The 24,651-nt window shown below is 45.1% G+C and overlaps 2 protein-coding genes across 3 annotated transcripts in view; one reads left to right on the top strand and one right to left on the bottom strand.

Annotated features, from left to right (window-relative positions):
• Positions 1–10,447, top strand: part of MYOC (myocilin) — a 17,828-nt gene extending 7,381 nt beyond the window's left edge. Inside the window, exons 2-3 of one of the 2 annotated variants that reach the window (XM_006017745.2) lie at positions 6,087–6,215; positions 7,026–10,447. In XM_006017745.2, coding sequence (XP_006017807.1) covers positions 6,087–6,215; positions 7,026–7,813 — 917 coding nt within the window. In that variant the 3' untranslated portion in view covers positions 7,814–10,447. The remainder of the gene's footprint in view (positions 1–6,086; positions 6,216–7,025) is intronic. The other variant, XM_006017746.2, reaches the window with a different exon arrangement.
• LOC102373537 (allograft inflammatory factor 1-like) lies at positions 10,201–21,831 on the bottom strand. Its single transcript, XM_006017744.3, has 7 exons — positions 21,782–21,831; positions 21,648–21,703; positions 20,026–20,092; positions 19,100–19,141; positions 17,417–17,579; positions 12,972–14,017; positions 10,201–10,590 (listed from the first exon to the last, which is right to left on the bottom strand). Exons 1-6 carry the CDS (start codon positions 21,786–21,788, stop codon positions 13,855–13,857), a joined length of 498 nt encoding a protein of 165 aa, XP_006017806.1. The 5' UTR covers positions 21,789–21,831; the 3' UTR covers positions 10,201–10,590; positions 12,972–13,854.
• Between the last annotated feature and the right edge of the window lie 2,820 nt (positions 21,832–24,651).

Here is a 24,651-nt window from a genome sequence, read left to right as displayed (position 1 = left end):
TGTGCAGGCATCAATGCCACAGTCACTTAATTTATTGATGAGGATGGGGTGAGAGACAGTGTCAAAGGCCTTCTTAAATTCTAGAAAGACTACGTCCACGGCGACACCATCATCCAAGGATTAGTTACTTGGTCATAAAAGGCAATCAGGTTGGACAGGGAGGACCTGCCTCTGATGAACCTATGCTGATTGCCCCTGAGCATGATCTCCCTTGCAGGCCCCCCATAGATTGATGATTTTCTTCAAGATCTTCCCGAGCACTGAGGTGAGGCTTACAGGCCTATAATTATTTGGGTCCTCCTTCCTCCCCTTCTTAAAAATAGGGACCACATTAGACAGTTTCCAGTCCCCCAGCACCTGGCCAGATGACCACGAATGCTCATACAGCCGGGCCGAAGGCTCTGCAATGGCCCCTGCCAGCTCCCTCAACACCCTTGGGTGGAGGGCATCTGGACCTGCAGATTTAAAAATGTCTGGCCCTTCCAGAAGATCCCTAACTACATCTGCGCTGACCGAAGGCCTGACAGAGCTATCCCCGAGACTGTCCCTACATCTGGTAGGTGGGATATCCTGGTCCCTGGTCAAGAAAATAGAGGCAAAGAAACTGTTAAAAATATCAGCTTTCTTGTGCCACAAGATTACCATTTGTGTCTTGCAGGGGCCCTGCATTGCCTGGAGCCCTCTTCTTGCTCCCAATGTACTTGACAAAGGACTTTTTGTTGTCCTTAATCCTGGACGCTAGCCTGAGTTCCACCTCTGCCTTGGCCTTCCTAATAGCCCTCCTACACTCCCGGGTCGAGGAGGAGTACTCCTCCTTGGTGATAGCTCCTCCCTTCCGCTGGTTGTACGCCTCCCTTTTAGTCCTCAGGCATTGCTGAATGCCCTTGCTGAGCTGAGGGGGTTTCTGAGCACTCTTACCCCCCCTTGCTTCTCTCAGGGACTGTTATCCTTTGGGCCTGGAGGATCGCCCCCTTGAGGTACAACCATCCCTCGTGGGCTCCCATCTCCTCTACCTTCTGGGCCCTCAGTGCCTCCCCCACTAGTCTCCTAAGCTCATTGAAGTTGGCCCTTCTGAAATCAAGGGCCTTAGCCTTGGTGTGAGCCCTAGATGCCCTGCGTTGGATAATGAAATCCAGCAGATGATGATTGCTATTGCCCAGGTGGTCAAGGACCTGCAGTCCCCTCACCACGTCATCCCCTGTGGCCAGCAAGGCGTTACCCCTAGTGGGACTGTGCGCTTCCTGGATAAGGTGAAGGTCCTGTAATACAGCCAGGGACCTACGTGAGCGGTCAGACCTGGCTGTCTGCTCCTCCCAGCAAATGTCTGGGTAGTTTAGGTCACCCATGACAATAATATCCCTTGACCTAACCGCCTCCATAAGCTGACTGGAGAAGTCTTGGTCCAGCTCTTCCCCCTGGTTGGGTGGTCTGTAGTAGACACCCACTGTAAGGTCCCTTTCACCACGCCCCCCTTGTAGTTTGACCCACAGTGTCTCCGCCCACCCCTCCTCTAACCCGAAGCTAATCCTTGATGATGTGAGGTGCTCTTTGACATAGAGCACAACCCCCCCACCTTTCCTCTCTGTCCTGTCTCTTCTATATAGGGTGTATCCCCGAATGCCCACCACCCAGTCATAGGTAGGGTCCCACCAGGTTTCTGTGATCCCTACTAAGTCTGGGTTCTTACTTGCAATCAGGAGGCACAGTTCCTCCTGCTTACACCCCATACTACGAGCATTAGTGTAGAGGCACCTGAGGCCTCCTGAGGGTGCTCGTGCCTTCCTCCCACTCCCAGGACAGTTGTGGCCCCCTGCTCCCCGGAGGTTGTTGCTTACCTGTGCTTCCCTTCCTCTTGTCAGCCTGCATGCTGGTGAAGCATCCTCTCCACTCGAAGTGGCCCCTTCCCCCGGCAAAGCTAGTTTAAAGCCTGTCGTATGAGATCAGCCAACCTAGAGGAAAAGATATGTCTGCCCTTAGGGGAGTGGTGAAGCCCATCCCACCCCAGCATGCCCTCCTTACAAAAACATGGGTCGTTATCAAAAAACCCAAAGCCTGCCTCGTGGCACCAGCTCCGAAGCCGCCAGTTAACCACATCAATGCAGGCCTCATGACGCCTGCCCTGTCCACTTACCGGGAGAATGGAGGAAAATACCACCTGAGCTCCCGTCCTCTTCAGTTGGTGTCCCAGGGCCTTGTAGTCCTCCATGATGTTATCCAGCTTGCCCTTGGATGCATCATTTGTACCCACATGGACCACAACCAGTGGGTAGTAGTCAGTAGTCATGTTGCCTTACCCCCTTTCCCCAGCAATCCTTACTGTTTCCTGCCTAGCCCTCTCTGTTTCCTTTGAGAACTACAAGCCTAATAATTCCTTAAGCTTGGGCTGTTTATCTGTATCTTCCTTTATAAAGGGCCCTAATGGGTCGCTCCAAGGTGCATGGGAGCTTTCCACATTGCCCTTACCTTAACGAAGCTGCATAATTGGAAATCCAAATATGCTTATCATCAGAACAAGCTTGATCTTGCTGGGCTCCCAGCTCCATTTGCAGCTGCTCATGCACCTACTCTGGGGCTACACTTCAGTATACTGCTACAGCAATATATAGGCTGAATCTTATGTGCGGATAGGATAGGTATTGCTAATATAATATGATTTCCCTCTCCCTTTGGGGCCTGAACCTGGGACACTGGGATTTAATAGCCCAACCCTCTACTGCCTGTGCTGAAGGCTCAACCCTGCCAGCTCATAGAGTTAATGATAGACCCACAAACTGCTATTGATCCAACTACTGAGGAGACACAGAGGCACACTGTGGCAATTTGGGTTATGGTATCTACAGCCACTTGTCCCTGAAGTCATGTGAGGACAGCTTTACATTTCCCTGCAAGGGAAGAGGGATATGTTCCTGAAATCACCTAGACACAGCCTGTGTGGACACAGGAGGGGTGCTGCACCTTTGGTCTGGGCAGCGTTTCCTTTCAGGACCAAACTGCTCAGTAGGGTCTGTTAGGACTACTGCCTTACTACACCTACAGCTTCCTCCTTCAAGGAAGACAGTCATTTTTTCCTGTGCAAAAATAGCTCAGGCTCAACTGAAGTGATCTACAGCCCTAGAAACAACCTGCAAAGATACCATCCCCCCCCCTCAGAGCCACTGCCATTTTTCAGACTAAATTGTGGGTGGTTCCCCACAAGCAGCTTTGAGTTCCTTTCCATTGACCAAAGGGGTTTGAGGTAGGGAAGTGTGCCCCAATATATAGCTGAGCTTGCCCCTGAAAACAGCTTTTGGTTTGGTGTCTTCCCTAAGGCCACATTTCACCCAACCACACTTATTACCACACACAGAAGAGCTGTGTATTTAGCGTACCTTTTTTATACACACTCTTTTTTTGATGTCCAGCACTGGCACTCATGTCAGATCCATCTCAGGTACCTTGTGTAAAATTACTCTCCAGATCCATGAGTCAAAAAGGCAGTTAAGCATATGGCTAACTTTAAACTCAAGGATCGTCTTACTGACATCAATGAATTACTCACATGCTTAAAGTTAAGCACATGTTTATGTATTTTGATAAACTGGGAGTCATATAGGTGGGAGAATCAGAAATCCAAGCCGTTGCATGTCATTTGCTGTGGGCTGATTTCTTTTAAAGCTACAAGGCAAATATATCCCTACCAGTGTTCATCTACTGGAAAAGCAGATGTAGGTTGATTTTCCTGAGAGCAATTCTGCTAATATCCTTTCTGCATACCAGCTACCAGAATTGGCTGCTTGTTGTCACTTCCAACATGCAAGTGGGGAACTTCCCTAGCCCTAAAGCAAACTCGGACATAGAGCAGGGGAATGGGCTGCAAACAAATTGTATGCTTTTACATGTTTATGGTTTTGTCTTCAAGGGAAGCCAAAGCTGCCCATGAAGAATTAATAAAACACTGACATTACATAGGGAACTATGAAACTCACTGTTCTCTTTAAAATAATTATGGCATTTTGCATTTATACTGCACAGCTGCTTTCATCCCCAAAGCACTGTACAGACAACTGAATTATGTGTGGGATTTGAAAAGCCCAATGCATTGCCCTAACTTTGCTCCAGTAGGAAATATTACTAATGAATTCAATGGGAGTTGAATTAAGGTCTTCTCCTGCATCCTCTTAAAGGATAGTTTCCAAGTACACTTGTCTGGGAAGGCAGATGGAATGCAAATGCCCCTGCTGCTTTTTGCTGGGACAGGCCCTCTAGCAGATCTGCAGAAATCACAGCTGGCTGTAGCTCAGTTTTAAATCTCAGAGTACTCTGAGCAGGCTTCAGTGTGATGGGTGGTACACAGGACTGAGCAGTGCATCCTAGTAGCCTCTGGTGGCTAATCAAAGATTTCTCTGCTCTCTGAATTTTCAGCATGGCTCAATTAGAGCAGCTTATGGTGCATAATAAATCACCAGGCCAATTACTTTAGCTGTCAATCTGAATCTTCCACTTAATGCCTGGGAGTCTGTCAAAGTTGAGATGCCTGATTTTATCCCTATTAAAGATACGTTGTATTGCCTCTTAATACTTACAACAACATTTCCCCACCCCCAGGGAAAAAAGGATGTTGCAACATACGTCCAACGCTCCTCTGTGACCCGGTAAAAGCAAACGGAGGTCACGAATCTCTCTGCACTGGAGCGTTATAGCCTTCTTCCTCTCCCTACCGCCTTGCCTCGCTGCACCTGCCTTCAGTCTATCAGGAGCCATTTGCTCAGCAAGATGCTAGTTAATGTGAATACATTGCCTTGTCTGAAGAATGGAGAGACCAGCTGCATGGAAGGAATTAGAGAGCAACTGAAAACACTGATGGTGTTGTGTGGCACACCGTATTTATGCTGTTAATGAGCTTTGACACAGCCCCTATGGAGTCTTTTGCAAAGGAAGGAAAGACCCCTCCCCACAAGCAGAGCACTCAGGAATGCTTGTTGCTGACACACAGCAGCAATCTGGGAAGCTCTGAATGGTTTGTGGAGGCCTCACAGTTGGTTTCACACAGCCCTAAAGTCTATGTGGTCAGTCCTTTTTTAAACCACTGCAAGCTCATTCATTACCAGCAAACAGAAATAGAAGGGATAGAATCCTGCAGCCCATATATAGTATCCAGCAGGTATATTTAGTTGATACAACATCTGGATTTCATTGACATAAAATCATCAGAGGTAGGGAGGGCTCCACCCCTGGAGGTAGAGACTTCTGCAGCACAACAGGGATTACAGTGAGCAAGCATTTGCTGTTCAAAGTTGAGACGAGTGGCTTTTTTATCTCATGTTCAAGAGGAAAAGTGCTAACACAAGGCCAGGCATGGTGTGACACCCACCCACAGTGAAGACTTATCTACGTAGCCTCCATGCCATACCCAGGAGCGCCAGGGTGAAGCTTGCCCTACCCATGTTTGCTCTTGCTCTGGGCTTGGCAAATCTTGGACATGAGGCAACATATCCATCTTCAAGTGTACTTGAGCATGTGTGTTTGGTGCTGCTCTCAGGCACCCTGTTTTGGGCATGCTCATTCATATGTCTGTTCCAGTGCCATGATTCTGAGATGTGCAGGATTAAGAAACCCTAAGTTCAGAACCTGCCCAACCATCCAAGAATGGGCAAGGCTCAATAGCTTGATGTGGGGGGGGGAGGGCCTGGTAATGGCCAGCAAGGCATAGGTAGGACTGGTTGAGGTGAGCCTTATATGCATTGAAGGGGACAGAGTATATCATGTCTGTACCACACTCACACCGGCCTCCCAAATATCTTTCAAGGCTAATGAGGACGTGGCTTTGTGTAATGTTTTAGTCAAAGTAAGCATTGCCCAAGAGCAGAAGCCAAGGTGGCAATGAGTTGAATTATCACAAGTGCACAAGAAAAGCTGATTTAATGGCAGGGTGAGTGCTCTAATGCTCATGCCAGGGACTGTGTGCAGCTGTCTGTTTGTGTGCCATGTGTTTGAGTGTGCCCTGCCATGGACAGAAACATGCACATCCCTTCTGTGCTCCTCCAGCTGGTGGACTCGTTCTATTGATTTAGTTGACCTCACTGTGTTTATTTCAATCCCCTCTGCAGTTTCTAGGTGGGATATGGAGAGTCCAGACTACCAGGAATTGAAATCTGAAATGACGGAGGTTTCAGCTTCCAGCCTCTTTCAGGAGCGCTCCTCTCACAGCCGTCTGGGCGCGGAGGACACAGGCACTGGTACAATAACTGCACTTACTCCTTTTTTCTCTTTCTTGGTTCACATAGCTAGGCCTTGTCCTTCTCCAGATACTTTTCTTCCATTCGCTCTCTCCTAATATTGTTGCCTCCTCCTATCCTGGGACCACACAGGGATCCCATCCTGAGCATAAACCTCCATGCTTCTCTTCTTTATCTGCTGACTGTCTTTAGAGAGTTTCTTGCTTTGCCTCCTTTTCTCTCCAGCCATGATCTATCCTGTTCCCAATTCAACCCCAAGCAATCCTGAGAAGGGCATCACTTCAACTGCCAACAGTGACCAGACACACAGTGTGTTAAATAAGTCCATCCATCCCTCTACATTGAGACACCAAAATGTTCATCTCCTTTTTTCATCTTAACTTTGTGACAACCGTTGAGCAGTCAGTAGATCAGGAAAGTTTGTGCTGTTTATAAAATTTCCTTCGAAAAAATATTAAGTCTCTTCTTCCCTTCTTTTCTCAAAGACAAATTATTTCTGCTTCTTTGCTTACTTTTCCTCTTTCTTCAGGCAGCCTGCATGGATCAGTTGCATAGCCTAGGCAATGCTGGTGTGCTAACATGCCGCTGTTGCTTAATTTGGGCTTCATTCATTCTGAGCCCCATTCTCTAGCCTAAAGGGGAAAAAATGCTTAAATGGAAATTAATAAAGATCTTTCCTAATGATTGCTTCTGGTTTAAAGTAGATAAATTGCAACTTTCAGGAATTTTAGCCTTTTGCTGAAAACTGGACATGAATGACAAAGCCAAATAACAGAAGGGTTCTTTTCCCCTGTTCTTTTTTTCCTGGAGCAGGATGTGGAGAACTGGTCTGGGTGGGGGAGCCCGTCACCCTCCGCAAAGCAGAAACAATTGTTGGCAAATACGGCGTGTGGATGAAGGATCCAGAACCTGCTTCCCCATACACCCGCGAGACGACTTGGAGAATCGACACGGTTGGTACAGACATCCGCCAGGTTTTTGAATATGACAGCGCTGATCAGTTCATGCAGGGTTACCCTTCAAAGGTGCATATCCTGCCAAGGTCCATGGAAAGCACTGGCGCCGTCATATACAGGGGGTCCCTGTATTTCCAGAGGCGCAAGTCCAGAATCTTGGCCAAGTATGACTTGAGGAAAGAAACCATCACTGTCCAGAAGGACCTCACCAATGCAGGCTACCATGGGCAGTTCCCCTATTCTTGGGGCGGGTACACTGATATTGACCTGGCTGTTGATGAGATGGGGCTGTGGGCAATCTACAGCACACAGAAGGCCAAAGGGGCCATTGTCCTTTCCACGTTAGACCCAGAGACTCTAGAGATCAGGCAGACCTGGGAGACCAACATACGCAAGCAGTCAGTGGCCAATTCTTTTATGATCTGTGGCACATTATACACCATCAGTAGCTATTCATCCCCTGATGCCATGATCCACTTTGCCTACAACACAGCCACAAGCACCCGTAAGCTGCTGAAAATACACTTTGAGAACCGCTACAAGTACAGTAGCATGGTTGACTACAACCCCACAGAGAGGAAACTCTTCGCTTGGGACAATTTCAACATGGTCACCTATGATATCAGACTCTCCAAGATGTGAGGAGCCTGGGAACGTGAAAAGGACACACCATGCTTGTGGCTAACTAACAGCTGTTTGGCTAGGGCAGTAAGACAATTAAGGCATCAATTTCACACATTTTACTTTTCCTATTCTTCCTGGTCTTTCACAGGGCTTAGCCTGAACCCCAGACTCAGACAGAGAACCACACTGGGAGGAACAAATTGATCAGGACTGAATGCTAGGTGAGGGAGTGTCACATCAAGACACACCCTGGCTCAAAAATAGTAACACAGAGTGGCAGGTGTCTTCACTGAGTTTGAGCATTTGGATGCAACAGGTCATGTTCAGCCCTGGTGTAACTTCCTTCAACTCCTTTGGAGTTACACAATGGTTGAATTTAGACAGCATAAAAAAGAAGGCAAGCTTTTCAAACATGCACAACTTCTGGAGCATATAATCTAGCTGCAAAGGGAAAAAAGCCAGAAGAACAAAAATCTACCTGTTCTCTCTACTGAGAAAGGCTGTGACTCTAGTCAGTCAAACTAAAATGATCACCTCCATCCAGAGCTTTATATAGTTGAGCAATGGTATTATAGGGAAGCATATTACCTGGCTACCAGCTTCACAGACAGCCTCTTAAATAAATACCCAACAACCATCATTCAGCCGTAGGCAGGCTGTGCAGCTGTTTATGATATGAAGGAAGCATGTTGTGCAGTCAAAAATGAGCACAAACCAAAGCTGTGTTGACAGTAACAGAATTTTGCTCTGTTGACCAAGACATCCAGATTAGCATATGCTGCAAAGCTGTATGGCACCTGGTCTTTGTAGGATGAAACCAAGGCCTAAAGGCACTGCTTCCAACCCCAGTGAAACTAGTGACACGACTCCCACTGAGTTCAAAGTAGTCTAGCTGGGCCCAGAGTAGGTTGGGATAGCAGGGGAATCTCAGACCAGGCCAAGAACATTCCAACTTCCTAAGTGGGCCTGGCACTATGGATGGACCACATCTATTTAAAGAAACTGTTTAAGACCCAAATGATTTCAGGAACTTGAAGCCCCCTCTTGTTTGGCTATGGGAGTCTTCTTTGAGATCACTAAAAGCTCAGCTCAAGTGTTTCCATAGGTAAATTTTGGAGTCTGAAAACATGAAAAAAACTGATTTTGGAAGAGAAAAATATGTGTAGGAGGGAAGGGGAGGGAGGGCAGGGGTTGGTCCTCTATCACAGTGACAGATCACAAGGAGGAACAGGAACCTTGGCTATAATAAGGAGAGGACACGGTGCTAATGTCCACATAAAAATAAAAGCCTTTTCTTGGTAGTAAACAGCATTTCTGTCACTGAGCATGAGGGGGAAGCAGGGACAGCAAGATTCTGATTTCAGCTCTCCAAGGACTGAGTACTGAATGGCACTTTTAGCTAATTAATAGGGGTTTCGTTCCATGTACACTAGCATGGGAGTAATGGACTGAGCATTAGAGGAGAGAAAGTCCACTGAGAGGCAAGGAGAGACTTTTCCCCAAAGATGTGGTTCACGTTCATGTCACTGGTGCTGCTCTCTCCTCAGATGCTGGAGCTCTAAAGAAGCATTCCCTTGCTTCAAAATGTGCTGCAGTTATTAAAAAACAAAGAACACTGCAAGGGAGAACACCTTTTATTTCTAGCCTCTTTCCAGCCCCAGGACTTTCCATTTATACAAAATTTGGAAGCAAGTGGATCAATGTTAGATATTGTTACTGTCATCGTCAGCCAGGCAGCCTGTGGGGGAAGAGAGGAGAACTGACATAGCTTGGTTTCTATATAGTCTTCCCCACTCCTCCACAGAAATGGTTTGGCCACTGGCATCTTAAACTGGGAACAAGAGGTGAGTAAAAAATGCAAAGCTCAGGTCCAGTTGGCTAACCTTCCTCTATGTTATGCAGTCATTACATTTAAGGGCTTTGATCCAGGTCCTATTTCAGAAAGTGGATGATGTCAGGAGGTCAGCATCCCACCATTGCCCAGCATTCAATAGCTGTTACAGAGCTGCATATTCACTTTTTGTCCATATGCCCACAAAAAGTATGACCAGTGCAGCTTCCCTAGCATTAAAAACCAAAGTTAAGCAATTTTTATTCACGGTTTTGTCTCCAGAATGTTGCTGTTAGACAGAGTTTAGACCAAAGGTGGCTTACTGTTTGCTAATAACTCTAACTTAAGCCAGTCACCAGAGCGTAGTGCAGTCCAAACCACAGCGAAGTCAAAGGACAAATCTCTCACTGCCTCTGATGGACAACAGAACAGACTCATATTTATTCCAGTCTATGGTTATTACCCTGGAATGGGAAGCATCCTCATATTATGTAATGACTGGCAGTGCTAGCTATCAACCGCATAATTTCACTGATTGCACTGTAATTAGATGCACGCTCTAAGATAGCTATGGCATTAGATTGTAAGCAGCTACCCATGATCTTATTTTTTTTAAACAACTACCACCTAAAAAAAAAACACCTAACCCCCACATAAATACTGTAGCTGGCTTGATTTTTGTTTTTGAGGAGGAAAAAAAAAAAAGCACCAAGCAGTGGAGGTTGCATTAAAGCATCCTCCATGAAAGCAAAAGTACAATCTGCTAATGATTATGTGGAAATAGTTTATGATAATAAGCAATTAAAAAAAATCTCAGACAACTCTGTTGTGGTGATTTCTTTGCAGATTTCTTGTTTTAAAGCAAAATGCTAGAGGGAATTCCATGCTATGGGAATATACAGTCACCTTTTCATGAGAGTTCAGCACTGAAGATCTGGATTGATTTTTCAGAAGCTCAGTTCTTCTAGAACACAAAAATGATTCATAGGTTGGAAACAAGCCCTGCGGGCCAAGACATAAGGAGCTCATCTCATCAAACAGAAGTCTGAAGGGTGACTATGTCTAACCACTTACACATGGAGCAAGTGTTTGATGGTGGGGGATTTTTGACCTTGCTGAGAAAGGAAAAGGAGATTCAGTGACTTTAGGTTGGGTTAACTCTGATACAAGATGCAGTTTCCTAACAGTACTGGTGGTTAAACTTTAAACCAGCTTACCAGGAAAAGTGATGGACTTATCTCTAGGAATCTGTAAGGGGAGTTTTGATAGTTTCCTAAATAATACACTTAGAGCCAGCACATGGGAGAAATTCTTTGGTTTAAGTATGTGGAAGGGCTGTACATCATTAGTTCATTGTTCACACTCTTCCTTTATCAGCCTGGGGGGAGCACAGAATTGCTTGTATAGTTCTCTTCATAAAACCCGAAGCTCTGCTTTAAAACAATAATTACCATTACATCCCATGCTCCAGGGCTTTGGTTGGTTACTTGTAGGGGTTAGGAGGGATTTTTTCCTCACTGAAGCATAAACTAGACTATAGGTATTTTTTGGACACTATCTTCTGCATGCAACTAGAGACAAGATATTAAACGAGGCCGACTGAAATAGCACAGAAAATGCTCTCAGGTGCTAGGCTGTGCCTTATTTGGAGGATCAAACCAAGTACTAGAATTTGGGCCAAGAAGAAATCCCTTTTCCTCCCCAGGTCAGATTGAGGGGCCTGGGGAACGGTTCTCTTTCCTCTGCAAGGAGGGTCATGGTGCACCTACTGGGAATCATCTGGATCTCTCTCATTTGCTTAATTCCTTGTTTGCAAGGGCCTTAGTTACCAGGAACATCCTGGTTGTACCTCTTTTCTCTCTGTGATGCACATTTAAGAAATATTTGGCTTAACTAAAGTCTTTGGGTTTGACACAGTGCATTCGGGTGAGGTTTTATGACCCATAACATACTAGATCATCTACTCAGACCTTTAATGATCCTTTCTGGCCTAAATCTCCATGCAGAGAAGGAGACTGAAATCATCATGTTTGTCAGGATTAAATTTGGCTTGTTCAGCCAATGGCTAAAAGCTTGTGCTGCCCCCTCCTGCCCCTTGAAGTGAATGGGAACTTTGCCTTTCACTTCAGTGGAGAGAGGATCTCACCAGGTTTTCATCCAATTAGCAAGTGTCAAAGTTGCAATAACAGATGCACATCTTGAGAAGTCAGTGCCCCAAGAATGAAATGAATAAGAGAACTGGAAACAACTTATTGCTTGTAGAGCTGAACAAAATGGGGAAGTTCAGCTGGTAGGATGAGCCAATTAAAAAATAAAATACCTCTGAGTATACAAGTTAGAATACAAATTCATTCAAATCCTTAATTGATGCTGGTCATCTGTATTCAGATCAGATGAGGGCTTACGGTATAAATTTACATGAAGAAATAACTTATACTGCCAGTTAATCTGTTGACTTTTAATGATTAAAAGACTATAGAGGTAAAAGAAAAAATTATATTCAGCATTAAAGGCTGAAAAATGTCACATTAAGGACTCCAGGTGCTTTGCAGCATCCAGTAGCAACAGCTTGGTAGCTTTGGTGGGCCAGGCAGGCCTGGGTGGGACTCCTAAAACAGATGTCATAAGGAGGCATTGGTGGTAGCTGGAGATTTGCATCATGAGTGGATGTCTACATCTTCACTAGAGAGTTGGACACTGCACACTGCTCCTTTGAGCAGAGTCCCTGTTTTAGCCTAGACCAGGGACCAGCCACTATACTCGCACTCACACTGCACTCACCATTCGCATCGAGACATGCTACAAGCATGGCTCTCTGTGATGCAATAAGTCAAATCCCTCTACATTTCTTTGCCTGTGAATCCTGGGAGAATTTATCTGTTCTTCTGCATACAAGGAAAGAGATCTTGGGAAGGCTCTGGAGAACGAGGAACACTTCAGTTCTAGCCAGCATCCTCCTGGCAAGCAAGGGGGGAGGGAGGCATGGAATTAGCCACCAAAATGAGAGCAAGACCTCTCATGCTCAACTCAAGCTCTAGCTGGGAGTTGCTAGGTGTTAAAGAGGTACCAACCTTGGTCAAGAAAGCTACCGGGGAATGGGGACCGAGGGGTGTGGGATAAGTGAGGAAGCTTAGGAGCAAGACTTACATACAAACCTATATCTTGTCTGTAGAACTAACTCAACATACTGTATTTTCTTTACATGCACCACACCCTGGAATAAGTTTCTCACTTCATTTATGAAAGGAAATATATTATATGTTTCCTTGTAATGACTGAGTAGCAGCAACTGGAGACCTGACCCTCTCAGGAACCTGCCCAGCAACCGGCAGAAAATGCTCTTACCATTTTTCTCCACAGATAATATGCCCTACTTCCAGCAACAAGTATCCTGTATGTGAGAGAATATGGCATGTTTGACTGTCTTTAACAGATAACAGCAAGATATCCTCTTTTACTGCATTCTCAGCTCCCAAGAATTTCTTTTGATAGCAGGCTCTGAGGAAGCCCGCTTTCACACAGTACTGTCAATTCCCACACTATTATTGAGAATCTCCCAATGTTTGCCACCTCCCTCCCTCCCTATCACCGGCTTTTAAGAAAGGGAAACCCAGCTCCCTGAATCCTGCATCTGAGAATCTCAGACACTACTGCCAAGGTAGCAGGAAAAAACCCCCTCAACACAACAGAATTGTACTTTTGTGTGTCTTTCAGTCAGTCTTCAGCAAAGGGTTGGATTCCAGGACTTTGAGCCCTGTTCTATTATATACATAAAAGGACTAACCTGGGCAAGAACAGTAGATTCATAGAACTTCAGGAACTGGCCTGGGACAGCTAAATTCTGTTCCTGGCTGTCACCAACGCATGGCCCGAAACCTCACTCCCTTGCTCCCTCAACCCCAAAAGTTCATATGCAAGTCTTGTCCGAGACCAAGGTCTTTGGGGCAGGAACGGTCTTGCTACATGTTGATATGGCACTAAGTTCAGCAAAACCTATTGGCACTACTCACAGGGGGTGGGGATATCACTGGTTCTCTCCCGTGTAAGATCATAGACAGCCCACAGACAAGTTAATGTGCCTTGCCTTGGGTAGCTTTTTATTTAGAAGGATCTGAGCTATACCTAGAGTATCCAAGGTGCCCTGTACAAGGTTTGCCTCCTCAGCAAGCCTTTGTGTATATCAAGTCAGTGCCTTCCAGGTTTCTTATGCAGCAGGGTAGGTCTTAAACTAGCCATCCGCTGGAGATGGAGGTGGTGGTGGTGGTGGGAGAGTAGAAAGTGGAGAGGAAATGCACTCTGTCTCAGGCCCCAAGTAGCTTGCATGTGAGCCAGGCTCTATCAGGGAGGGCTTCTTCACAGCATCACCTTCTTTCCCACTGTATTGCAAGAATCTGGGAAGAGGGAAGTGAACAAGGTTGATGTCAGTATAGAAAATTGGAGTGGGGTGGGGAGGGGACAGGAAGGAAGAAAGGGGGAGAATACTATCCTCTAGCACTTATATAAGAAGACGTGCTGATGAAAAACCCTGAAATATTTTTTTTTTTTTTTTTGAGCCAAGGTGGTTGTTATTATTGTTCCCTTACTTGAAAGTGAAGGAAACTGAATGCAGAGAAAGGGTTGCTGATCCTGGGTTTCAGCCCAGCAGCAGCATAGGGGACTCAGCACCTCTTATGAGCCACCAATTCCCATATATCTACTCATGCAGGAGCATCTTTTTGGAAGAGAGATTTATCTTGCTTGTGAAGGTCTTTTGAAGACCTAGCTGGAAGGGCACAGCTATATTGAAAGAAAATGCTGTATTCAAGATGCAAAGATAAAAGGGAAATGTTTGAACTTGAGCAAGTGGTTAGGAACCTCCTGGCAGACAAGATTCCTTGGGTGAATTTGATATCTTTTATTAGACCAACCCAAATAGTTGGAGAATAGTTATTAAGCAAGCTTTCGAGTTCAAAAACCCTTCGTCAGGCTACGGAAGTTTCAGCAGTTGGTGTGCGATCTTCCTGGATGGAATGAAAAGTAAGGAAGCCAGGGGCTGGGCTGGGCTGGGCTGGGGAGTCAGTTGCCAGGCAGATTATAATGTATCAAAAATCCAATGTCTATGTTTAGTCCATGATCTCTAGTATCCAGGAGGTTGATGAAATGGAGCTCATAGGCTCGTCTCTGGGAAGTGTTGTGTAAGTTTCCCTTGAGGATCAGGACTGAGAGATTGGAGAGAGAGTGGCCCTCCTGTGAGAAATGTGCCCCCACCGGTAATTGGGTATTTCTGTCTTTGATGGATTTCCAGTGTGTGTTCATTCTGGTGCACAGTTGTTGTTTGGTCTCTCCTACATATTTTCCATCAGGGCATTTGGTGCGTTGGATGAGGTATATTACATTCCTGGAGGTGCAGCTGTAAGATCCAGGGATGCTGATGGCTCTGTTGTGGGGTGTAGTAACAGTGGGGGTGGTGGAAATGTGTTGGCAGGTTTTGCATTTCTTGTCCTGGCACGGTCTGGATCCTTTCGGTGTGTTCTGGGCTTGAGGAAGTTTGCTTCTGGTGATGAGGCTGGCGAGGTTCGGTGCTTGTTTGAAGGCTAGGATGGGTGGCTCTGGGAAGATCTTTTTAAGAATAGGGTCTCTTTCTAATATGGGTTGCAATTTTTGGAGGATTTTCCGTACAGGTTCAAGGGAGGGGTGACAGGTCATAACCAGCGGTGTGCGATTTGTGGGGGGTTTTCTTCTGTACTGCAGCAGTTCTTCACGTGGTATCCAGGTGGCTCTTTCAAACGTGCGATCTACCTCTCTGGAGGAGTGTCCTTGCTGGGTGAAAGCCTTTTTAAGATTGGTGAGGTGGCAATCCTGGGTGTTCTCTTCAGTGCAGATGCGGTGGTATCTGAGGGCTTGGCTGTGTATCACAGCTTTTTTAGTGTGTTTCAGGTGATTGCTGGTTCTGTGCAGATATGCATGTTGGTCTGTGGGTTTCTTGTATACTGTGATCTGTATTTTACCCTTCTGGATACTGATCCTTGTGTCTAAAAAGGGGATGTTGGTGCTGGAGTATTCTAAAGAAAGTCGGATGGAGGGGTGGTGATTGTTGAATTTCTGGTGGAACTCCATCAGAGATTGCAGGTTCTCACTCCAAATGATCAAGATGTCATCGATGTATCTTAGGTATAGTAAGGGTTTGATGGTGCAGTTCTTGAGGAAGTTTTCTTCCATTCCTGTCATCGTTAGGGATATCTCCCAGCCTAGAACCTGAAGTTTGGGCCCAGATTACCAGAGTGGACAATATTCCAAATTTCATCACTCCTTCAGTATAATAGCATAAATCAGCCCAGCACACTTATTTAATGGAGACCAGGATCTCAGCTGGCATCTTATTGCTAAGATCTGGTTCTGTCCTCAGACAAACACCTGTACCAGTCCCACTAGAGTCCTTTGGGGTAAACCGCTCTGTCCTGACTTCCTCTCATAAATTGGCCCAACTGACTTTAACAGGGTTTCATGGGAAGTTACCTGTTGAAGAATATGGCTTACATTGTTTGGTCATTCTGTCCAATGGATGGTGGGGTTCACACTTAACATTAGTGTTACACAAATGACCAATTTATCAAATCAAGAGCAAGACCTTATAAAGGGGGATAAGGCAAAATGTACTGATTACATGAATCAGACAGAAGTTTGGATATACCACTCATACAAACACATGCATATCAGCATGCACACCACACACAGACATACAGACACAAAACAACCTTTCCATTCAGATGTTATAGTTACCAACAGCAGTTGCTCAATAATGGCACTAGGTGGCCAACCCAGGCCTATTGAGAAGATGAAGATAGAAACTGGAGCGGAGTGAATAGACACTGCTGCTTTCTTTGGAGCACAGACATTGAGAGAGGCTCATCCAACCTGGCATTTTTCAGAGTCCTCTTTTATAGGGATTGCTGTCCTTTGTTTCAGCACTTTGGGGTTTTTTCATACTGAATTTCTGTTTTTGCAGTTGTTTCTCATCCATCTTCTGCTTATCTCAGCTTGAGGTCATGTTGGTTGTAAAAAAGTTGGTATCTCAGCTCTTGAAGCATCCTTGCTGCCCATCTGGCAGGATATGCTACATTCCTTTTCTTCATTATCTCCTTTGTGTCCTAGGCCTCAGAGGGATGCTTCAGTCATCCATTAATTAGTTTACAACTTGTAACTTACACATTTGGCACCTTGTTGCTTACATAAACAGTTAAGTCTTCCTTTTCCTGCCTTCATGCCATTCTTTCCCTCTCACATGCGCACGTTAAGCAAGACAAGACAAAATGGAATCTTTGGCTACTCATAGAATACAAGGTTAACATATCCAGAGAGGCCTACTATCCCGATGATGTTATTCTACTAACACTAAAAATCAATATCAAAGCAGCTCAAATTCATACTACTTTAGAAAAGTAAGGTCCTTCTTCCAAATTAGAAGCTGTTCTACCATAGTAGCCTGGAGATACTAGCAAGTTTCCCCTTCTTGAGCCAGTTTGCTTAGCTCCTCAGCTGCTTTCACACCTTGGAAGCAAGCATGACAGCTGTAGCTGGTCAGTTTTCCCCTATCTAGCCGTGATGGGCTGGTCTGAGCTACCACCCAGATACTAGGGTGCATGGCATTTTCAACATACCCAGCAATCTCCCTATAGCCTCCAGCCCTTGATTAGAAGACATGCATCACCTAGGAAACGAGACTGAGGATACAAATTCAACCCTTTCAACCAGTGCAGTTAAGTCATTTCTCTGCCCAGGACAAGAAAGCAAGGAACTACTTTCACACATACCGCTGGCACATAGTCGATCTTCGTCCCAGCATAGCCATAACAAAGTCCTTGTAAGGAACGGTGCTGCCTGCGTTCCCAGTGATGTCTTGGACTCGCACCCTGAGCTCCAACAAGCTTCGGAAAACTTGGAACTCCCTCAGTAGGTTGCTCAGTGTCGGATAGTCTGAAATTAAGCCAGGCTCAGATATGTTCCATGTCACAGAAGTTACAGGTGGAAGAGACTTATTTATCATCTACTCCTGCCCCTCCAGTATTGTCCTCCACATTGGAAATACAAATAAGATCTGGAGTTTATCTTCATTGAGAGTTTTAAGAAATTGTTCTATGGCTATTATGGGCCAGAGGAGCTCCACAGGTCTATTGTGGCATGCTGGTAGACCAGGCACAGGTAGTCCTAGCTTCAGGCAGAATTCAAGGTCATTACATTGCATTTGCCTACACTAGAGCTCCTGCACTGTTCCAGAGCAGCCATAGGAAAATTTCAGAAAGTGTTTTGCATAGACAAGTCTCTGTGGTATCAATATGGTGATCTGTGGTATACACTATTTCTTGATGTTTGTAGACAGCAGGGGCTCACACTAGTCCTGAAGAGACCTGCAGAGCAGCCTCAGTGATAAGGTTCTTCTAAATCTAAAATCAGTTGGTCAACAAGAGTCTCCAATATGGATGGTCCCTAAAGGTTTTTAATACCTAGAGCGCAAGTGACACCTCATTTATCTACTTTTCCCCCCTACCTCTTTGGCATTATTATAAACTGTTACATGATGTCCCCCAAGCAAAAAAAAGAAGAGAAATTGAACTAAGGTGCATATCCTGCCATGGGCTCCACACATTAATTCTAAGGTAGTACAGGAGACGATGGCACCTTGCCCTGCTGGATACAAGGTGTAGGTAGTCTCAAGAGAAATACAAGCATTTGGGAGAAGTGGGGAATTTTCATATTTGTGAAGTGTTTTCTTAATAGGAGACTCAAGCAAGGTCCATTTGGGACTGGATGAGAAACCCAATAAAAATCTCACATACAAGGAGAGACATCCCATTGCTATCCTATCAAACATTGCAACCTAGGTCTTAGGTGGTTACTAGTTATTGAACCATGTAGGTGCATTCCCTAGTCTTGAGAGCCATCTTCCAAACCTGGCAAGCATGTCTTTGCTGTTCTACTTCCCATCTTCAGGCACTGAGATTTTTCTTCCCTTGTTACAGAGCATTAAAGTGACCCCAGGGGACTGAACAGCTATGGGACAACCTTGTACTCAGATGATCATTTCCCTCCCACATCCTCAGCCTCACCATTCTGAATAGCACCTTTGGAGCCAGGGATATGATCCACTAATACCAAGGAGTTTCCTCAGTGGGTCTGGGATTAACCACCAGAGTAAGCTTTAGTTAAAAAAAGCTGATGGTACATGTTGTTCAGGAGGTCAGAACCAGTTCAGTCAGTGATAATGCTACTGTATCTGCTGTGAGCTTTTTCCATCCCAGGTCTACTTCCCTTTATGGCTCTTATTTTGAGGATTAAAAGGAGAACCTCCTCTATACAATCTCTCTTGTGAAATAAGATTGAGCGTTACACCTCAGCACTTCAGTAGACATACTAGCAGAGCAAGGGGCCCTTCAGATCTGCTCTGCTGGAAAAGGGAAGCCAGGTCTACAAGCAGTGAGAATTAAGTGACATTGTACCAATTTCTCCTGTGTGCATAGCATCATATTCCAGAAATGCACCTAGGAGAGAAAGAGAGAGGGGAGAGTCACCATTTTCTTAAACCAAACTTGCTGCACTTGCATTGATCTTCTACAGCAAATAGCCATATGGAGATACACATCCAAGGTTACTTGTCCGGGTGTCTGGGTACTCACCACCCCTAATTCTGTGGCAGGGCTGATTGAGGGATGGTGGCTCTCTTTCACACATGCAATCAATCATTTCTCAGGGAATTTCTACAGATACGTTAGAAATGTTTTGTTCTCTCTTAGGTTATTCCACATTCAGGCACCTGGATAGGCTCTATTTCAGCTAAAAATATAAGGAGCTTCCATTGGCAAGAACTGTACTGTCAGGCTAGAGATAATGACAAAAGCTGTTGCAATCAAGCAATTTACACATGTGTTAGAGAGACAACATAGGTCTCAGGGGCATTCTCTCCCCCTACAGCCTCTTCAGCATCTTGAGGCCAGATTTGCAGCTGGTGGAAGCTAGCATAGGCATTACAGTCAGTAGAGTTGTGTCAATTCACACCAACTGGGTGCGTGGGTTAGAGGCCCAAGGTCTCCATAGCCCAATTCAGGAGCGCAAAACCAATTTAAAATTACAGCATTTTTAAAGAGGTGGGGGAGAATCATTGTCCTGTTTGTTGACTTGATTTATATGCCACTTGTTCCTAAACTTCTGGTTGCCCAATGAACAGGAGATCCAAGAATTACCACCAGCTACAGCCAACAGTGATCTAAATGCATAGTCCACATATGCCAACTAGCTCAGACAGCGTTAGGACTTCCCAACACATACTGCAATCATTAGCAAATCTCTGCTCTCCCTGAACATCTAGCTACCTGTTTTGGTGTTACAAAACTATCCTCTACACATCTCGTCACCAGGCTGAACTTACCCTTCAGCAGTTCCAGTTTTTCCTGGAGATTTGGAATATCTTGGAATGGTTCATCAGCCAGGTACTCCTGTTCAGGCAGAGAAGTGTCACCAATTGCTCTCCCTGGCCTTGTGACATCCCCTAGGTGAGTCTATCCCAGTTCTGAATCATCATCCGTCTCTTATCAGCTTGTGTTTGAGAGACTCTGAGTTTACACCCTCACCCCCACTATACCAGTCTAGCGGAGGCCTGTCATGAGTTAAAAAATGATGAGGGAGATTCTGCAAGAATCATTAGATGCTATATAGAGAGAGGGATGCAAGGTAGAGAACATTTTGCTTTCTTATCTTCCTGCTCTACTCACTACATTCTTCAACTCATCAAACCTGAGTGATGGAAAAAGCTTGCAGCTCAGGTCAGTTGTATGTGAAAGTTTGCTTTCCTTCTCAATCTTTGCTTTCTTTCCCTTTGAGCCAGGAAGAAGTAAACAGCCACAGATCTCAGTTAATCCTGAAATAAGAGAGATGTTCTTTCCCATTTTGGTTTTTTAGCCAGATGCTTGCTATAACTTGGGTAATTAAAGGATTTCTTGCAAGCTTGATCAATCTCATGAGGCTTCCTGGTGGAACAGATCTCCCAAACCCATGACAGCTTTAATCATGGAGCCTGAACGTAGCAGTTATCTTTACTAGAAAGAGATGGCACCGTACAGAAGACATTCCAACATTCAGACCCTTCAGGACAGACTTTCAGCCACTTCACTAGAGGCTGTACTTGCTTATAGAAGAGCTACATTTGATCTGATTTGCCTATCAGGGACTCTAAAGCAAGTCTGTTGCTTTATTTTGGACTCTGTGAAAGGGAATCAATTTAACACCCAAATCTGTTCCCTAATATTTTGATAAGTGTAGTCAGACTAAGCATGTTACATAAACGTTAGGTCTCATTCACACCAAGCTAATAATAAACTCAAGAGACATATCTGTGTTAGGCAGGGGTAAGAAATCAGAAACAGACCACTTGCATTGTTTATACTGTGGTACCTATTGACAGCAGCCACATTTCATTTTCTGTAGAAAGTCTTGTAATTTGCTACATATTTGGAGTTTTAATGGTTAAAGTCCAAAATGAGTCAAAAGTAAACATCAATACGTAGAAGCGGGGTATACAAGATCAATAAGAATCCCAGTGGCATCTCAGATTGCAAAGGGGTTTCAGCTCTGTGATTAGCCAAAAACCCTCCTGGTAAGGATTTTATGCAAATGAATGTTGTGAGGAAAAGATAGAAGTCCCCTGGGCAGGAAATAAAAGAAATAGGAATGTATTCAGCTTCTCTCCCTTTTTTTTTTATTATAATACCCTAGGTCTTTGCAGGGTGGGGGTAGAAGGGAGGAAGAAGCATTGCGGGTTTTTTCTTGCTTTATGAGCCCTATTTTGTGAAACCCATTTTGTCTTATTCTTTGGCACAGAAAGGATAACAGAAAAGTGTATAGGCAGATAGAGAATCACTTTTGACCTGGGGTCTCATGTTCTCTTCTTTATTATTATAAAGAGAGATTTCTTTTTTGTTTGCATGAAGTTTTGTATCTCCTATAAAAGGAGACGTGCTAAGAGCTAGAAAGTTTAGTGCAATTACCACCCACCTTGTTAACTAGATAAAGTTCCATTTCTTGATTCTTCAGTAATGGAATCTCCTTTCCTACAATAGACATACAAAAGTTATTAAAAATAACGAAGCACAAAAAAAAATACAGAAAAAGAAATCCTTAATATTTACCAGCCATTTTCTCTAAAAGGCCTATGCCTACAAAGAAACAAACAGCTATTTCAGCTTACCATAGTTTCCCCCTACCCCCAAGACCCTCCTTTATACACTTGAGCTTGACATAGGCTAATTGAAATAATTTGACTAGTTGAAGTCAGCTGCCACATTAGACATGTCAGCATTGAACTGATGGCAACTTCCCACTGAGAATAAAAAGTGTGGGGGAAGAGGCCATTAGCATGATGCCACTCAGCTGATAGCTCTTTCCTGGGTCATTTCAAGCATATAATTATGTGCTTGAGGGTCGGTTTTTGTGCAGCTGTCAGTAACAGAGGTGGATTTTAGCATCTGGAATGAGACATTTGTAAAATTCTGCAGGAGGTGCTAGTTCTTTTGATGGATGGGTGAATTAAATAAGTGGGTGACAATGCTGCTGTGAAAGCTGTCTCAGCTGAGAAAGGTGGTGTGAAGTGAAAGGGGAGAGATCATTCTGTCCCAGGGTCTGTTAGAAGGAAATTCCTAGTATATTATGCAGCTCAGAAACCCTCCCATTGGCATCTAACTTCTACCTTTATTTTGATTGTTTAGATTACTATCCTATAGCTCTCAAGCAAGATCAGGGTCCACTGTGCTAACTGCTGCGTGAACACAAAGAGATAATTCCTTGTTTCATGCGGCTGGCACACACTGCAATAAACAGCATGAGGCTCAGGAACAGCCTCAAAGACATTCATTAAAGAAGGGGGATTTAGGTACAGTGGTCAGAAGTAGAGAAGCCAAAAAGGCATGTCCAGACAACCTAGAGACAACTGGTGTCAGTCCCCTGCTGGTCTCTGCAAGCTGAATTCTAGGTTCAAAGCCATCTACGTTGAGGGGCCCGGATCCGGGGTTGCAATCTATCAAGACTGAACTGTTGATCGGGAAGCTGGGGTCACAAGGAGGACAGATGTGTGATGCCCTGGAAGCATGGCACTATAGAGTCGACCTGGTGCTTCAAGGCTGTAACTCTTGCTTCGCGTATTAGAGGTTGTGTGTTCAAATCCTTCAGGGCCTCTGGGCATACAGTGATATCTTGATGAGGAGGATTATATGATGTAGGGCCTGAAATAGCAGGAGGTAATTCCCAGGCCTATGAGCTAGATCCAGATCATCCTGCTGTGGAGCTGAGATTCCAAAGCTGCCTCTCAGCCTCTTGTTCACAATACCGCTACTAATTGTCCAATTCTGCCTTCTACACATCCCTCCCACCCACACCGCATAAGAAACATAAGTATTGTTATATTTCATTGATATGATCTTCCCTGCACTTTCCTGAGTTCCTTCATGAATGTGAGATCAACAGAGACTCAAGACAACCAATCAGAAAGCAGCTTCCAGCAAGCTATGTTCAAAGCCGTACTCTAATACAGCATTTCTCGACCCCTGTGTCATGACCCAAAAGTGGGTCGCAAGAATATATGAAAGGGTCATGAATAAATTTAAAAAATGGATTCTCCTTTAAAAGAGAACAATGTAGGGAGCCATGGCTTTTCCCTTGCAGACTGGCAGAGTTCCAGCCTGCAAGGGGCTGCTTGGGGTCCTCCCTACCCCACACCCCTCCAACCCACACCTTGCCCTGTCCTCACATGCCCACCCCTTGTCCCACACACTGGGGGAGGGGCGGGAGCAGTGGGTGGGGAGGGGCACTGGGTCGGGACTGGCCACTGATGTTTACAAATGGGTCCTGAGACAAAAAAGGTTGAGAACCACTGCTCTAATACACCTGCATGAGCAGAGGGGCAAGATCCTGCTCTCAATCACTTGGGTGGCAACGTAGCTCAGCTGATATTGACTGAACTAGTCCATATCCACATGGCTCAGGGCCAGGGCTGGAGACACTGAATGTGACGAAAGTCTCGGAACATTCTGTGGCGCCTGTTCTAGAACTAGGGAGGCGACCAATCAGGATGGGCTAAACAGCAGAGAGAACATAGAGCTTAAAGTCTGTGAAAGCAGTTGGGCAGAGTTCCATTGGGCTCTCCACAGCCCTGGGGGGATTCCAGTGAGTATCTTTCTAATCTATTTATTGCTACTATTTCTACTGTTGCTGCTGCTAAGGGGTGTGTCTACACATTCATAACGCACAGTAGTTACTGCGTGTTTAGTTTAGTACTTGCTTAATGAAGTACTAATTACGCAGTAACTATAGTTACTGTGCAGTAGCACCAGTGCACAGTGTTTTAGTATGCTTACTGTGCAGTAGTGCATTAGCATGGTTTTTGCCCAGCACGCTACTGCGCAGTGTTATTAGGCTGCTGTGCATTGTTTCATGTAGATGCACCCGAAGGGTTATTGCTTATTCAAGCCACAGAGGCATCTAAGAAAGAGCCCTGATTAGGTGGAAGCTCATTTCAGTTAATTAGGGTGTCTGCAGACTTTGGTCCCAAAGTCCAGTCTCTCTGGACATTCATGGACATGCTCCTCGGAACAGGGTCGGGGCTTGGAAACAACCTCTTTGTTTCCTGTGACATCTATATAGGAAATAGCTGATGTAATGATTTCCATCATCCACAGCATGCATTTGCCCAAGTAACTTGAATGGAAGGGCCTCTGGCTAGTGGTAGAAGTAACTATATGTGAATTTTGAGGGAAAAGAAGAGAGATGCGATCATAGGATGTACCAGGACAAGTGCTTAGCAGAGATAGGGAAGTACTTAGTGCCCCTGAAAAGGGCACTGGTGGAACCCCATCAGGTAGAATTTTATTAGTATTGTGAATCCAAAAAGATGACAAAGCCAGTAGGGAAATACAAATCACCCAAGAGAGGGATGGGGGTGAGGAGGGGAACACAACTAGGTTACAGAAAATACAATGTTAGCCAACTAAGCCCAAGGGTGGGGGGA

This window comes from Alligator sinensis, unplaced genomic scaffold, assembly GCF_000455745.1.
Source record: "Alligator sinensis unplaced genomic scaffold, ASM45574v1 scaffold31_1, whole genome shotgun sequence".
Lineage (NCBI taxonomy): Eukaryota > Metazoa > Chordata > Crocodylia > Alligatoridae > Alligator > Alligator sinensis.
Note: the sequence above shows the minus strand (reverse complement) of the source record. Positions and strands in the feature narration are given on the sequence as shown.

What these genes read in the sequence shown, in the direction of transcription:
- LOC102373537 (XM_006017744.3), bottom strand. An exon ending in AAAACTGGAACTGCTGAAGG is followed by an intron (nt 19,142 to 20,025) that starts GTAAGTTCAGCC and finishes TTTCTCTCCTAG; the next exon opens with GTGCATTTCTGGAATATGAT. An exon ending in TATGCACACAGGAGAAATTG is followed by an intron (nt 17,580 to 19,099) that starts GTACAATGTCAC and finishes GCTTAATTTCAG; the next exon opens with ACTATCCGACACTGAGCAAC.